General features: G+C 43.3%; 1 protein-coding gene across 1 annotated transcript; it reads right to left on the bottom strand.

Annotated features, from left to right (window-relative positions):
• Positions 1 to 10,539: 10,539 nt before the first annotated feature.
• FAM200A (family with sequence similarity 200 member A) lies at positions 10,540 to 15,106 on the bottom strand. The gene is given in 3 exon segments (XM_058569231.1): positions 10,540 to 11,259; positions 11,261 to 12,451; positions 15,014 to 15,106. Coding segments are annotated over 2 exon segments (1,728 nt in total). The 5' UTR covers positions 12,358 to 12,451; positions 15,014 to 15,106; the 3' UTR covers positions 10,540 to 10,628.
• Between the last annotated feature and the right edge of the window lie 1,851 nt (positions 15,107 to 16,957).

Genomic DNA, 16,957 nt, shown 5'->3' with positions numbered 1-16,957 from the left:
ATGAACATTCATATCACGGCAATCTTGCCTTTTTTTTTTTTTTGTGAGGAAGATCAGCCCTGTGCTAACATCTGCTAATACTCCTCTTTTTTTGCTGAGGAAGACTGGCCCTGGGCTAACATCCATGCCCATCTTCCTCCACTTTATATGGGACGCCGCCACAGCATGGCTTGACAAGTGGTGCGTCAGTGCGTGCCGGGATCCCTCTCTCTCTCCCTCCTTTCCTTCCTTCTTTCCTTCCTTCCTGCCTCCCTCCCTCTTTCCCTTCAGACGTGTGTAGCACTTACAATAAGCCAGGCACTCTTCTAGGTGCATTATGTATATTAATTCATTTAGTTCTTATAGCAGCCTTATTAGGTAGGTACAATTATTCTTTCCATTTTATAGAGGAAAAAACTGAGGCACACAGAAGCTAAGTGTCTTGCCCAAGTACAGGCTAATACGTGTTGGAGCGAGGATTCCATCTCAGGCAGAACGGCTTCAGGGTCTGCTCTTCAAGCTTCCTATTTGGGTGTACTTGATCTCTCAAGCTTAGAAAGCAAATTTTGAGGACCAAGTATCACACCTCTGATTCTTTCGAGTGCTTCATAGAGCCCAAATATTTGTGGAAACCCCAGAGAAAAGGTATATTACTTACTTAAAAGGAAAGGTGCAGAATCTTTCAAATTGGTTGAAGAGTAGATGGTCTCCTGTTGGCTGAATCTGAAAACTCAGAAGCAGTGGAACAAATCTGGCTCTGGCAACCCAGCCTGGGACTCCCTTTGTTCTCAGGAGAGGGATGCTCATGGGCCCTCTCTTTGTTCTGTTGAGAATTATCACGAAGCTACACGTCTATTTGAAGATCCGGCACTGTAACTGGCCACTGTGTCCTTTGTTCTGCTACCAACCTGAGATCTCCAAAGTCTCCCTCACTTTTCTAACTGCTCTCTACCCCTCTTTTCCTGCCTTCGAAGACCGATACTTCCCTTTTACCTTCCTACCAATTTTTATGTGTCTACTTATTTATGCCAATTTCTCTGTACGTCCTCGTAATGCACATCTGTGTGTGGGAGATACTTGCATATCTGGGGGGCATGGACATAAAATATGACTGTAACTGTATTTACTTATTTATCAAAAGGTATTTTTACATTTTTTTTCTTTTTCTTTTTTTTTTTTTGGTGAAGAAGATTAGCCTTGAGTTAACATCTGTTGCCAGTCCTCCTCTTTTTGCTGAGGAAGATTGGCCCTGGGATAACATCCGTGCCCATCTTCCTCCGTATGTGGGACGCCTGCCACAGCATGGCTTGATAAGCGGTGTGTAAGTCCATGCCTGGGATCTGAAACTGTGAACCCCAGGCCACCGAAGTGGAGCATGTGAACTTAACCACTACACCACCGGACCCGCCCGACATATTTTTTTCTTCCATGCAGAAAAGAGTGGCTAGGAAAAGACTGGGCTTGTGAATAAGTATAGTTGCATGTGTCAGATCTTCAGCTATTTATTTTTATTTTAATGATAAAACTAAAAGTTGTAATAAGCCCAATTGATTTCTCACTGACACATTAAGAAACATTTTCTTCAATAAAACTGTGGTGCATATATCACTATGTAATCCTTGGTCAGTGTCATACTGTAATTTCCAGGTGCTTTCTCACAATACAGCATAGGCTTTTGTATCAGGTAAACCTTGGTCTGAATCCTATCTCTGCCATTTGGTAAATGTGACAATGGGCCAGTTACTGAGTTTTCTGAGCATTTTCCTCATCTGCAAAAATAGAAAACAGCTTCCAACTGTGTTACTGTGAGAACAAAAAATGAAAGCACCTAATGTAGTGCCAGACACATAGTAGGTGCTCTATCAATGTAACTTTTCTTCCTTCCCTCCAGCCTCTCTCCCATGGTTGACCCCCTTCAGTTTCTGGTTTTGTTCCCGTATGGAAACAGAGGGGTACCAGTTGCTGCCTTGTCTCTGCTGTCATCTTCAGCCAATTAGGGAGTAAATCTTGAGCAGTGGGGCATCAGTCCTGAGACTGTTAGTCTGGGGGGAGATCCCATATGTCCCATAAGGAGATATGTTAGAGAAATGTACTCTAGTTGATTCTTCCCTCAATCCACAATGGTGACCCAGCTTTCCCTCTCAAACCTGGACGGTCATGACAAACCAGAGAGTGAAGAAGGCCCCAGGCTCTGGTCTAGGCAAGCCAGAAAACTTACCTAGTGAGAACAATTTTTTTTGGTGCTCATTCTTCATAGTGATCCTGATAAAGTCTCTGTGAGCAAGAAAGCCAAAGTTCCTGACTTGAAAATCTGGAAAAATTGGAGACAGATTGCATGGCTAATGACCTATTGAATCACAGAATCTATTTTCCCAAAAGTAACAAGACAGCTAACAGGAACTAGGAGCCAGTGTGATATAGGGAAGATTGTTGGCATTGTCATCAGATTTTACTCCCTTACTCCCTCTCTCTGTCTCTCCCATTGTTATAGTCTACTGGCCCCTAAGTCATTTTCTTTCATTTCTCCTTGATTTTAGCTCCTGGATCATTCTCACTCTTTAAAAATACTATTGTCATAATTCTCGGAAATTTCTATATAGAAAGAAGTGGTTCTTCTAACACCCTGGTCTCTCAGTTCTCTGAATGCTCTCCTCCAATGATCTTGTCCTCCATCCTCCCCAATACACGCTCCCACAGTCATACTTCAGATGTTGTCATTACCTGAAACTCAGTTTCGTGCACTCCACCCTCTGACCACTACTGCCTGTCTTTCCAGCTTCCGTTCTCCAGTGTACCCAGACTCCAACAACCTTTCAATACTGCCAGGACCTCCTATCCACTTGTTCGGGTAGCCACATGTTTGCTGTCCTTCACCCATTGACGTCCTCCCTACTCTCCTTGCCCAGTGTAAAGTCCATGGGCAGTCATTATAATCACTCAGCTCCCCGTCCCTCTTTGCTTTGGTATACCTACTCCACAAAGTCACAATCATGATTAAATTCAACCTCTGCCTACTCTGTACTTGCACTCCAGTCACTGGAGTGAAGAAAAATACATACCCTTGCCGACTCATCTTGTTCTTAGCTCACGACCTTAAAACCCAAGTGAGATTATGAGCACTTCCGCTTCTGGAAAGTGGAGTACTTTCCCCTGTTCCTCCCACAAAGTACAGCTAAGACTCCTGGACATTACATATAAAAGAAACATAAGAAGATTCTGAAAGGTGGAGAGAAAGAGGAAGACTATCTTTAGGACTTGGAGCCCAAGGAACAATGCAGCAGTGAGTTCCCTGGGTTTTCATTTTGCCTTTTATATGCCAGACTGGGTACTGGAGAAGCTGGCAACCTGGAAACAACAATGGACGCAGACTTTAAATAGCCACAAGAAAATCCTGTAGGAAAGGGGCAACCTAGCAAGACATAAAAGGTTTAGACAACAACCGCTCTACTCCACTTAAAGACCACAGAAAAAACTATGGCCCCACTCCCATCCCCATCAGCAAAGGCCAAGTGGGGAGTCTGGGCTGGTACCAGGCTGGTATCAGTGGAGACCACGTGGAAAACCTGCACTTCCACACTCACCCAGTGGTAACGAGGCACCCTTCATCTTCTCTGCATACATGAGTATGTTTATAAAGAGAAGGAATCAACGGAAAGTAGGACATTTAAACGAGATAACTTGGTGGGAGGAGATCCCAGAGATAGAAGGGAACGGTATGGAGGATGCAGACTGTGATGTTCATCTTCCATGATAGGAACACTGCTTCCTTAGATACAGGAGGGAAGGAAAGGACCATAGGGGAAACTGTTGAGGTAGAAGAGATAGAAATTAAGGACATTCTCCTCTGGTGACCTCCTGCTGTCTTTGCAGAAGGGAGAGTGAGAGAGGCAGATGGATGTGGTGTCCTTTGCATTGATTCCTTCTCTTTATAAACATACCTGTGCTTTCCCTACTATTAAAAACAAACAAAAAATACTTTGCCATAGACTTTCCTCCTTTGAAGTCCCATCTCATCTCTCTTCTCTCATTTCCAGGCAAGCTTCTTAACCCTTTGCAGTAGTCTCCCAGTCCCAGTCCTCTGTTGTAAATGCTCTTGCTAGTTACAGTGACCTGAATGGCACATACCTTTAACTCCTAGCGGTCTAAGCCCCAATCTACTCCCACTGAGAACTAACTCCATGTCATTTCCACAGCACACCGCAAGCCTCCTGCCTTTGACCATGCTGTTCTCTTGGCTCCTCCATCCACTCTCCTTCTAGGCACAGTTAAATGTGACTTCTTCTATGAAGTCTTTTTCATGATTCAAGTCAAAATTCACAACCCATCCTCTCTTTCAAGGGCCTACAGAACCTTGTTTCTCCTCTGTATTTTAGTACTTTATTCTTTCTGCCGACATTTTAGTTAGTTGTCGTCTCCATGTCTGTCTTCCTTAAAGGGTTCAGGGAAACCCAGTAGGGGACGAGGACCACGTTTTGGTCCTCTTTGATTGCCCCTGCAGTATCTAACACAACTTGCCAGCAGTAGCTTCCAGGTGTCTCCAATTGATGCTTGGCGTATTTAGGACTTGGACGTTCTCTGCTCCTCATCAACTGTCCCACCCCATCTCTACCTGCCCACCCACTCCTTGTTTAGGTAAAGAGCTGAGCAAGCACCAGGAAGGAACACTAGGAATGACGATAGGTAGGAGGTGGGAGATGCCAGTGGCAGGTTGGAGGTGCCTGTGGCCTCCTAGCATGTGGAAATGATGCTCTCTCAAATTAATTAGTGCCCATGGTTGATTTACAACCGGTTGTTGTCTCTACTTGATGCCGTTTAATAGACAAAAGCCAGGCAATCTAAGGGGTTTTGCTGGATGTATGCCTGGAGAATAAAACATACATTATGCCAACAGACATGTGCAGCTGAGAAAACCTGTTGGCACAATTATCCTAAAATAAGGGATAAGCCAAAATTCATTTCCTTCTACTTTTGGAATGCATTTTTAACCATAGATTTTCCATCTTAATTATATTGTATCGAGTCTAATATTAAAATGATACTACTCTAACATAGAAGAAAACATTAGAAGCATTTAAGACCAAGAGTTCTAGTCCTGGTTGGTCAGTCAGTTTTCTCATCTGCAAAATGAAGAAATTCAACAAGATCATTAAAAAATTCCATAAAGTTTCCTAATCCCTGGGCCCACACTGACTGGAGTGGGGACAGCCCAGGGAAGGCCACATGGGCTAGAAACCAGTGTGCTAACTCTGGATCCAGCGCTTGGGTTACAGACCCACCTCTGCATCACGCCTTTGGCACCGACCATAACAGTAAGAACCCAAAAGAAAGGTTTGCACACTGGTAGATGCCCCCTCCCCATCCCTGCCCCCCAGCCCCAGAGAGTGTCTGGCGCTGAGAACAATAATCGTTACATCTTATGATGTATAGGGACTCTCTGCAAAATATCCTTACATAAAAGGGCCTCCCAGCAAATCTGGGCCAGTTCAGTTAGCGAGGGACAGGTCCACGACTGGACTCAGTCTTCTGACTCCTGTCTGTGGGACCTTCTGCCATCACTCACCTAACTCCAATTCCATCTCTCTTAGGTCAAAAATCCTCAGTTTCAGCATCTCCAGGCCAGGGCCCAAGCGCCTCACCGCTACTTTTGCGTGAGTCCAGCTCCTGACTTAACGCAGGCCCTGGTGGGGTGCAGACGAGGCAGGTTTGGCTGCGATTCAGGCTCCCCCTCCTCTCCCGCAGCTATTGGGCAGCGCTCCCTGGCTCGCGGCCCCAGAGTGGGGGTGGGGGTAGGGAGACAGTCGGCAGAGGGGGTGGGGGTGGGGGCACCGGGCCCAAGCGTTTACTGGTCGCACAGCCCGCATATGCTTTGTTCAGATTTGACTCGGTACTGGGGCGTCGTGACACAAAACCTGCAGACCGTCCGCTCCAGCGAGGTCCCCAGGGTGGGCGTGGGGGGACCGGCTCTCTCTCTCGTAGTTACTCATTTTCTGGGCTCTGGCTTGTCCGCGATCGCGACAGTGGCGGACCCAGGGGACCCCAATTCTTGCAGTTAGGGAAACACAGGCTGGACCTCGCCCGTCACTCGCCGGACTGGCCGGCGGTGCCGGGGACCGGGAGGAGAAGCGCCCGGCGCCCCTGTGCGCCCACTCGCACCCCAGGCGCGCCCTGCACGAGGTCTTTCTGTCTACCTCACAAACGCGCCCGGGGTGCGGGGGTTTAGGCATCTGCGCCGGGGTGGCTGGTGGGGCAGCTCGGCGGCCCAGGCTCTGTCCACCGTCTACGAAGGAGCTGCCTGTGCCGCAGTCTGTGCCCAAGTGCCTGCGGTCTGGGGTCCCAGGCCTCGGGCGGAAGGGGTGAGGGGAGGCTTGGACCCACCCGGGCCCAAGGCACAGTTAGCTGGCGAGCGTGGGGACTGTGGTGGTGGGGTGAAGGGCCAGAAAAGAAGAGAAAGTGTCCATCTGGCACAGAGGCGCCAACTCCTGGAAGTGAATAGAAACACTTGAGTTCGAAAATGTCGGGCTGCACCTTGTTCCCCAGCAAATGGCTAAGGCAGCAAACTGATGGCCCATTGTCGGATGTGTGCAACAGATACGCACTGTTTGGCTCTCACCAAGTTTTAACACCTTTGAGGCAACATTTAAAAATTAGGAAATTTCACTCCCTGAGAAGCTAGTTTTCGAACTTTTTTTGAAAAGATCTGGTGGCACGGGCCTGAATTCCCAAGTGAAAGTTGCTAGAGTTCAGTAGCTGCTGCCCGGTGGGTTTCTCTCCATCGCCTCCCCGACACTGGCTGAATCTCAGCCTTTCGTCGGGTTGGGTGCAGCTGTGGCTCCTCCCACTCCCTCCACTGCCCTCCTCCCCATTGGCTTTACCTGCCTGGCCCCTGTGGGCATTTTAGTCTGTAAATCCTGTTTTAAGATTCTGGAAGGCAGGGATGCCTTATTTGTCTTTGCAACCCAGCTTAGTGTAGTGCCTTGCATACAGCAGGCTTTGGTAAATACACATTGAACTGGTTTGAATGGAAGAGAGGTCTCCGTGCCCAGATGGGGTTGCTGCAATGGACGCAGCTCTGGCATCTCCCCAAGCCTTGGTGTCCCTCAGGTGACACAGCAAAGACCCGAGACATTTAAAGCTGCAACTCTCGATTGCTTGATTTCTCAGCTGACACTGAGGATACGGGCAGCCCGTACTTTGTGAACAGCAGATCTAAGTCTACCTGCTAGAAGGCTTCATTTCACCCCGGACACTTAAGCTCATCCCTAGATCCAATCATTAAAATAGAATATGGGATAGGGTGGAAGAGGGAGGGGAAAGGAAGATGTGTTAAGGTTCTTTTGATTACAAGTAACAACAACAACAAAAAAACCATCAAACTTTCTTAAGCAAAAAAGGGAAATTTCACAAAATTGTGAAGTCCAGGGAGATTGGCTCCTGGTGCTCAAAAGGTGTTATAATGAATCCTTCTTTTCATTTCTTGGTTCTGCTTTCCCGAGTTAGCTTCCATCTCAGGCATTGCCTCTTCCAAAATGGTGACAAACCTTTCCTCTGATAGCCCAAGGCTTACCTTCCAGCAACCCCAGGGAAAAGAGAGCACCACTTTCTTGTACCCTCAGCAAAAATTCAGGGCTGAGGTCCTTTGGAATAACATGAGTCACATGGCTACCACTGAACCAATTACTATGGCCAGTGCAATGGAATATTCTAGGCCTGAGTAACTGACCCACCTCTGGAGTCTGGATGGAAGGATGGTGAGCCTCATCTGGACTGTATGGACTGAGAGTTGGGTAGAGGTGTTTCTTTACAAAGAAAATGTTAATGCAGGAAACAGATGCTGTTAGGTAAGAACTACTACTATTCACTAGAGAACTAATATTAATAAGTTAAGGAGGGCCGGTCCCATGGCTTAGCAGTTAAGTGCCCCAGCTGCGCTACTGGTGGCCCGGGTTCGGATTCCAGGCACGCACCAACGAACTGCTTCTCGGGCCATGCTGAGGCCACGTCCCACATACAGCAACTAGAAAGATGTGCAACTATGACATACAACTATCTGCTGGGGCTTTGGGGAAAAAAAAGGAGGAGGATTGGTGACGGATGTTAGCTCAGGGCCAGTCTTCCTCAGCAAAAAGGAGGATTGGCATGGATGTTAGCTCAGGGCTGATCTTCCTCACACACACACACACAAAATTAAAACTTAAAAAAAAAAAAAAGTTAAGGAAACTGAGATGCTTCAGACTGGACGTTGAGCTGAATGCAGTACCTGGATTGGAATTTGCGTTCTCTCTCTTGGGGAAGAAGTAAATCTATTCCACTTATGGGACAGAGGGAAGGACTGTGGCAGAGAATGCTAGATTTCTACAACCCAACTCCCATCTTTCATATATCCAGCTTTGTTATACCCCCCGGCCTCCCTTGTAATTAAATGTGGTCCTATGATTAAGTTCTCTCCAAAAGACTATAAGCAGAAAGTTTATATGCAAACTTTGTGGCTCTAGCCCATAAAACCTCCCATGCACATTTGTCTGTAGCCAGAGTGACCTTGAAAACCATATGTTAAAGATAACACAGCCACTGTTAGTCTGGGTCCCTGAAAGACTGTATTTGACTAGAACCCACCTCTTTCTTCCCACCTAGGACAACTGTCCTGGACTATTTAGAGAACAAAACAAACTTCTATTTTATTTGGGCTATTAGATGTTGGGCCTATTTATTTTGGCAGTTTATCCTCCTCTAACTAATACATTTGGTACAAGGAAGTCCTTTGTGTTATGACACAAAACCTAGAAATCATAAAGGACAAGATTGACAGATTTCACTACATAAAAATGTAAAACTTCTGTATGGGAAAAATAGGATAAACAAAGTTAAAATATACATGAAGAAAATGTTTGCACAATATATAGTAGGCAAGAGATTAATATCCATTCTAAAAAGAGAGCTTATATACATTAATAAAAAAAGATTAAACATGGACAAAGGATATGAATAATTCATCAAAAATATAAATAGTAATATACATATAAAAATGCTCAATCTCACTAATATTCAGGAATACATAAAAGTTTTTCTTAAAGCAAAATAAGTGTTTTAATACTTTTTCCTTTCTCTTAGTTATTTTTGTCTACTAGAATGGTATTTTTAGAGTGCACACAAAGTGACTATTTGGTTTTCCCTTGTTAATTAATCTTTAAAAGTTTCCCAAGAAAGGGAAAATGAGAGAAAGGGGAAAAAAAAAGGCAGAACTATCTTTAGATACACAGCCATACCATTAGGAAGCCAGTACCTATTAAACCCTAAAATAGAGAAACAACAAAGGAGGGTCTGTCTCCTACATTAAGCAAAATGGTCTCTTTCAGACAAGACAGATACTCTCGTGAGGGTTTCTTCCTTTTTGGTTTAATGCACTTCTCAAATGAACAATCTCATTCATGTTAAGTTCCCTCAAAGTGGCCATTGCAATTCCAAATTGTCCCTGGTGAAATTGTGCTAGTGAGATATACGCACTAGTTATAGTGATAAAACACAAAGGAACCAAGTATTTGACCCAGAAGAGGCATGATTTTAGATTGAAAAGACCCCACAAAAACTGCCCTGGCCCATAAGGATGGTGCTTGTGCAAACTTGTATCCTGGAACTTGGCCAAAGGCCAATCATCACCAATCAGGAGCCAAACAGATCTTGACTCTGGCCAGAGGAAACCAAACAAAGCAATCCTCAAGGACACAAAGATAAGACTTGGTCTCTCTTGTCCCTGTATTGGTCAATTTGGATTCTATTTCACAGGTCCCACACAGCTTCCAGACATTACCACCAACCCCTAACACCTACCTTCCACTGAGGCATGCAAACTCCTCCTAGTGTCAGCTGCTTTTATCACTGTAGCTCATGAGTACTTGTTGATTTTTGCATGAATACCTGTTGATTATTTTGCAGCTCTCAAATCTGTCAGATGCTCGTTGCTTCTCTCTGCTTCCTTTGACATGATGGCTTGAGACTACGTTAGTTTTGTGGGGGGTATCCTGTCATATGGTTTTGTTGCTGATGCTGTCCATGGGTTTCAGTTTTGCTATCCTAGTTCTGTGTGTTTTTAAGAAGAGATTTAGGGAGATTCACAAACTATGCCACTATCATTTCTTTTCTCTCGAGTCCCTTTTTTGAGAGCAAGGGAAACCTTCACAGAAATATCCTGATAGACTGCCCTACACATCTCATTAGCTAGCTAGAATTATAATCCATGGCCATGCTTAAATAAACCCAGGGACGAGGATGCTGTTAAACCATGATTAGCATCAAGATTCACCTTCTGGAATTGGAACAAAAAGGGATGAGCACATAGGCACATAGGTGGTGAGGAACTCAACAGGAATGGGGCTATGCCTGAAAGGAAGAAGCAAGGCAGCAGCAGGGGACAGGGGAACAGATTTGAGTAGAAAACTGTCAAGAGCATTATTTTTCAAAATTGACAGTAATTCACAGAAATATCATTACTCTACACACTCACACACACACTTATGTAACTGAAACAAGTTTCAACAACAATACTATACAGGAAAAGAAAGCTAGTAAATTCCAAATATTTTATTAATACTTAAATACAATATACAAAAAAATGCCTAAAAAAGTATAAAACCAAAATTTCATAAAGACCGTATTTAATGTGATGGGTGTGCCTGCCTGTTCATAAGTTCATTCCAGTCCGGGACACATGAAGATAAGGCCACACGCATGTCAGGTGCACTATTGAGCCTATTTCTTTTCTTTGTTTTTAATCGTGTCAAGATTGAAAATCCTAGTTCACACAAATAGGTAGTTGTGAATGGTAATAATAGCAATATACTCTTTCTACTTAGCAATGGAAAGTCATCTTTAGTCTTAATCCAAAATGCTGATAAACTTAACGTCTTGTGATAATTCTTCAGTGTGAATGATGAACTGAGCTGCAATAATTCATTCTCTTCTTCAGGCACCAAGTTTAACTCAATTATTGATTCTGGGGTTTGAAAAGCAAACGGATCTTTCATCCAAATATTTTCTTTCAATGATTCAAATTTCTCTTCTGGAAAGTAATGATTAAAGGTTTGAGACAAAGAAGTCAGATGCAATAATATTTCTAATTTTATTTCTTTCAAGCAGTCTTCATTAATAATGTTCTCTTCAATGTGTTGCAACAACGTTGGGAACATATAGTGGCTAGGGCGATTACTTTCAAGTCTTGTTTGCCACAACAATAACGTCTTTTGGAAACCTAGAATATGCTCAAGATATTGAAATATATCGTTTTCCCCCCTGTAGTTTCAAATTTAATTCATTTAGAATGCCAAAAATATCACTTAAATATGCCAATTTTGTTACCCAAATGTCATCTTCAAAAACAGTTGCCAAATGAGATTGCTTTTCAATGAGAAAAACGTAAATCTCATTCCTAAGTTCATACACTCGGCTCAATATTTTTCCTTGAGATAACCAACGACCTTCTGTATGAAACAATAAGTGGGTATGGTTAACTCCAATCTCTGAACAAAGTATTTCAAGAAGACGGCTGTTCAATGAGCTTCCTTTAATAAAATTAACGATTTTCACTGCATTTTTCAATACATTCATTAGACTTGGTGGAATTTCTTTGGATACCAAAGCTTCTTGATGAATAAAACAGTGATTCCAAAGAGAATGGTTATGGGTTGCTTCTAACAATTTTTCAATAACTTTGCTATGTCTTCCAGTCATATTTGCTGCTCCATCACTCGAAATTCCTTTACAGTTTTTCCAGTTTAATTTATATTGACCAACAATGCACTTTTCTAATTCAGTAAATAAATCTAATCCAGTTATATGTGAATTTAAATTTAAACAACACAACAGATCCTCGATAAAATCATCTTGCCACACATATCTGACATAAACCAAGAGTGCTGGGCAACTTGCAACATCAGTGCTCTCATCCAGTTGGATTGCAAAATCTATACCAGACTGTAGCCTTGTAATAAGCATTGCTTCTAAATGTTTTGCAATAGTACAGATTCGATGAGATATTGTATTATCACTAAGAGGTATAGTTCTTAATTTATCAGCTGATTTATCATCAAAAATTGTACGTACCATATCCATACATGCTGGAAGAATAATTTTTTCAGCAGCTGTGTGAGCCATTTTCTCTTTTGCCACTCGATATGCAACTAAATATGATGATAATAAGGCTCTCTCATTCATAGTTGTGGAACGACTAAGAAATGGTGGTGATAACTCTATGTTACGTCTTTCCCTTTGAAAATGGTCTTCCTCATCTTCATCATCTACCTCCTCCACTTTCACTATCACTATGCCTTCCATCTCCCTCGTAGCCCGGGGACACAAATCTGTAGTATCCTTTGACTCAGTAGTCATTGTTCAGGTTCAAAGAACCGGCTCACCTAACCCAAATAGGGTCTGTTTGCAGGGCTTTTGTCCTAGATGTTTTATGAGATCAGTTTTTGCTACCCTGCAGGGTAGAAAAAATTTATAGCAGTATTAAAAAGTAACATTGTATGGCTATGCTGCTAACACCTCATACAAGTATTCATGAAGACAATTGACTAAATCCAATGGTGTGACATGGTAAATGCTGAACAACCGTCATTTATGCACCTGTGTGCCAGGCAGATTTGGTACATTACATACATAGGTCATTTAATACTCATGGAAACCTAATGAACTACACATGATTATTATTCCTATTATACAGATGAAAAATAGAAGCTGAAAAAGATTAAACAACTTGTCTAACAATATATAGTTTCTGTAGTAGAGGCCGTACTCAAACCTAAGTCTGAAGCCCAGGGTCCTAACCATGCTGCTACACTGCCATCTAGTCACTCTAAAAAGTGGTCTGGTCACTTTTAAAAAGTGGTCACCAAAGTAGGGTCTACAAGATGATCCACTGGGACACACAAAAAAATTAGAACTTGTATTTATATTCTAAAATTATTGAAGCCCACTTAACCTTTCCTGATAGCCCCTTTTTTTTGTCCCCATCTTATAGGATTTATATTGTCATCATTTGTGTTGCTGTTCTTATCTTTATCTCCCAACTATTATATTTTCTTTGCTCATCTCCCTCAATTTTAGTGATATATCTTCTGAAAATTCCATTCTGTCTCAGGTATTTTAAAAAGATGGAGGAAAAGGAATCTTGGTTTTTGACATCTGTGTCAAAATTTTAAAGGTGGGGAGGGGGAATAAAACATTTCTAGAGGCCTTCCCTCACAGTGGCAGAATGAATTAAAATGGGGACTCCAAGGAGGTGAAACTCAAAGGTGCAAGCTGAGGTTGGGAGCGTAGTCACTCCTCCCTGACCTGCACAGGCCCTTCCGCAGTGTTTTCCTGCTCATATTCTGGGCAAGTAGCAGAAAGACTGGGTTTTATTTTACATTTCTTGAATGATCCCAGCACTCAGTCATCTCTTGACTTCAGAGACTCACTGTCTCCATCACCAGTTTGGTATATAATATTTTGATAGCTTTTACCCTGAAATTTAATTTTTAATGCTTTCATGCCTTATCTCAACTAGACTACTCCTCAAGAATAAAGACTGTCTCTTGCTTTCATTGTTGCCCCTAAGTCACTTAACACAGTTCCTTGCAACCAGTAAACATTTAAAAAATATTTGTTTGCATGAATACAATGTCAACATTTTCTGCCCATTCGTAGAAAGCTCAACAAATTCATTACAGGCCTGGTAGTTCAATACTTGGAATGGCACTTATAAATTAAGAGATTTCACTGTATTGCAACTGTCAGGTTATTTATGACATCTGAATAAGAATGGGAGGAATATTACAGCAGCACAGGTTTAAAACACAGAAGTAAATTACATGTCTGTGGGTAAGTTACTCACATGTCTCTCATTACACTGTGTAACCAACCCACTTCTCCAATAAATAGTAATGTTTCATTGATCTGCTTATAATGTATCCTCCACAATTTATTTATTGATTGCATATTATCTGTTTAGTACTGGCCTGTATAAGTGTTTTTTTTCGGTCTTCTGCCACTTAACAGCCTCTCTCAATAAGGAAAGTACCTTTCTGTATACTGGTGGCACTGCAGGAAATGGAGATGAGGCATTAGGTTTGACCTAGCTGGATTTTTCAGTTAAATTCACTCTATCAATGAATTTCCAAGTCAGAAGGGCCCTTTCACATAATCCAGTTTATTCCACCTAGGACAAATTTGAGACTTGGTGGTGTTTTGTCCAAGATCATCCTGTTAATCAGCAACAGATAGAATGCTGGTAACTGGTTTCCTAATGGCCCAATGCACTTTCCACCACACCACCACAAACTCCCTTTACTACTTACTGCTCCAAGTCAAGCACAGTTGTCTCCCACAACTGAAAAATCCACCTAACGTACGAAATCACTCCTTTAAAAAGCTTTCAGAAAGTTCGGAGACTGATAGGAAAAGAGTGAAGGGTATATAATCTTTTCCTACTGCATCCAAATCACTTTATTCACTAGGTTTCAAACATTCTTTAATCACAACCACTAATGGAGCTGGGTTTACGGATGAGCAGATGATATGCAAAAATTTATGAGGCTTAATAATCTTGTTCGCTAAAAACAAAACGAAACAAAAACAAACCCGTGGAGCTTGGTAGCCTCTAGGGTCTTCATTTTACACCCCGGGGTCCCTAGGAACCCAGAAAAAAAGCCCTTACTGGAAGGAAAGGAAATGAGGACAACCGGGGAGCACAGAAATTAGATTAGGGTGATTTTGTCCGCCACGCCTGGGGATGAAAACCCAGGACGAGGGGGCCCAGGTGGGGCACGCAGAGGCATCTCATCCCAGTGCGGAACCAAAACGTCATTCCCTTCCCGCGTGGATCCAGGGCTGTCTCTGCCAGGAGACGCACATCCTACGGCCGAGGCTGGGACGAAGGACAGAGATACCGACCCTCCTCCACCCCGTCCGGGGGCGGTCGTGGCGAGAGGGATCGTGGAACACAGCCGTACACATTCACCTCTGTCCCCTCCCGTCCTCCTCGGCCGGACCCACGTCTCACCGTGAACCCCGGAGAAGTCTGGGGTGCTGGAACAGAAAAGGGAGGTGACCTTAGGCATCGAGGGGCACTGGACTTTCAGGCAGGCCCCACAGAAAGCGGCACAGAAGCCGGAAGTGCGTCACAATCGTCATCCGAGTCTGTGCTGTGCTTCGGGGGCCTCTCTAGGAACGCGGGAGGACTTTGCGTCCTTGTTCCCCAATCGGAGAGTTGGGCTTCGGGGACCCCTTGCCTCAGCTCAGCTTTTCCCGTCCGGGAAAAGGGGGTTACGTTTCCCTTTATACCGTCCTCCTCAGATACTTATATTTCTCCTATTTTTCTTATTGATGGCAGTAATCACAATAATTCCTGTTATTTTCAAACAATACTTAGTGATTGTGTCTTTGGCAGAGGAACTGAAACAAAGATGTAGACAGAGGAAGATCAAAGCGAAGTCAAGGGTGAATGGTTTCGCAAAACGGAAGTGGCTGCTTCTCTAGGGACCCTGATTACATACTGGCACTTCAATGGGCAGTATTTTCAAATACTTGACCTATGGGCAAGAGATATTCTTTCCAATAGTAGATACTTATAAGATTCTGAGCTAGCTGAATGTTTCCAGGGAGTTTTCAGAGTAACAAGAGTGCAACTACTATAGAAAGTTGAATTTGAGGCATTTTTGCTGTCAAAGTGCTATCACAATAATTATGGCTTTTACTATTACTTGATGAGTAGGTCCAGAGACCTCACCTTCTACAAAACATAACTGAGACCTTGAATGACTGTGACATGACTCTAAGTTCCAAGATAAGTTTGAGCACAATGGAAAAGCCCACAAAAGGAACTGCCACCTGTTACAGAGGCTACCAATGATACGGTGATATTCTGAATAACCTTCCAAGCCCTGAATGTTCCGTTCCCATGGAGGGCTGACCGTGCTGTGGTTGCCATTGTTTTTCTACTTCCCACACTCTTTTCAGTAATTCACTTTGCTCCTTTATCACTGGCTGGCCTGCTAACCTATGACCCTCCTTGAAGATATCATATTCCCAGAACTTCTTCCTCCAGATACTTCCTCATATTTCCTTCCAACATTCCAAGTCATCTCTAAGAGCCATTGCATTGTATTTTTCTTCTTTGTTTAAACCAGCTTTCTCCTCTCTAGCCTACCCCATTCCTTCATTAAAGTGCCTAAAGGGTCCAGTAAGGTAGATTATTGAAGGCAGCTGGCTGGGTATAGGTTTTTGTACTTATGTAGTGTGTGTGGCAGGGACTGTGGGGGCCTTTATAATAACTCCATTCTTTGCCTACTGATCTCCTGGCACAAAGAACTCAAAGGGGCCTGGTGTTATTCTCAGTTACCACTTTAGTGGGACACTTAATGTACCTCCTAGAAGAAATGTTCTTCTGGAGAATCAGGACCATAACCCAGCAGACTCTAGGTTTGGAGATAGGAAGCATAAATTCCACAAGTGGGTTCCCAGGTATGATAGTAATAAGGGTCACTCCTGTTTTGACCCCTTGGTTTCTGTACCCGTGTAGTCTTTCTATTGGAGACACAATACCATACATATGTACATTACTGGTTCAATACATATACTGTATCCTGGAGGACATCTCTCCAACTTTGCAAGGTGCTGTATCTTGTATCAGCAATTCTGCTGAGTCTTCCATATGCCATCCCACAGTTCTATCAGGCTAGCTGCTTTTGGGTGATGAGTAAGCACCATGAAGTCTATGGTTACAAGCTCATTGTCACACATCCTTGACTATAAAATAGGTTCCTTAGTTTAAGGTATGTCCAATGGATAAGGCATCCTGTAAGCCCTCAGATGATAGTGCTGGTGGAGGCAAAGCAGTCAGGGAAGACAAACCCGTATTCAGGGCATGTACCAATTCTGGTGTGATATTTTACTTCTTTTGTATCTATCCACGCCTAGTGCAATGGTGGGCATATGGGAGAGAGGA

Source organism: Diceros bicornis, chromosome 26 (genome assembly GCF_020826845.1).
Source record: "Diceros bicornis minor isolate mBicDic1 chromosome 26, mDicBic1.mat.cur, whole genome shotgun sequence".
NCBI classification, from domain to species: Eukaryota; Metazoa; Chordata; class Mammalia; order Perissodactyla; family Rhinocerotidae; genus Diceros; species Diceros bicornis.
The sequence above is the reverse complement of the archived record's forward strand: the minus strand, read 5'-3'. Positions and strand labels throughout refer to the sequence as shown.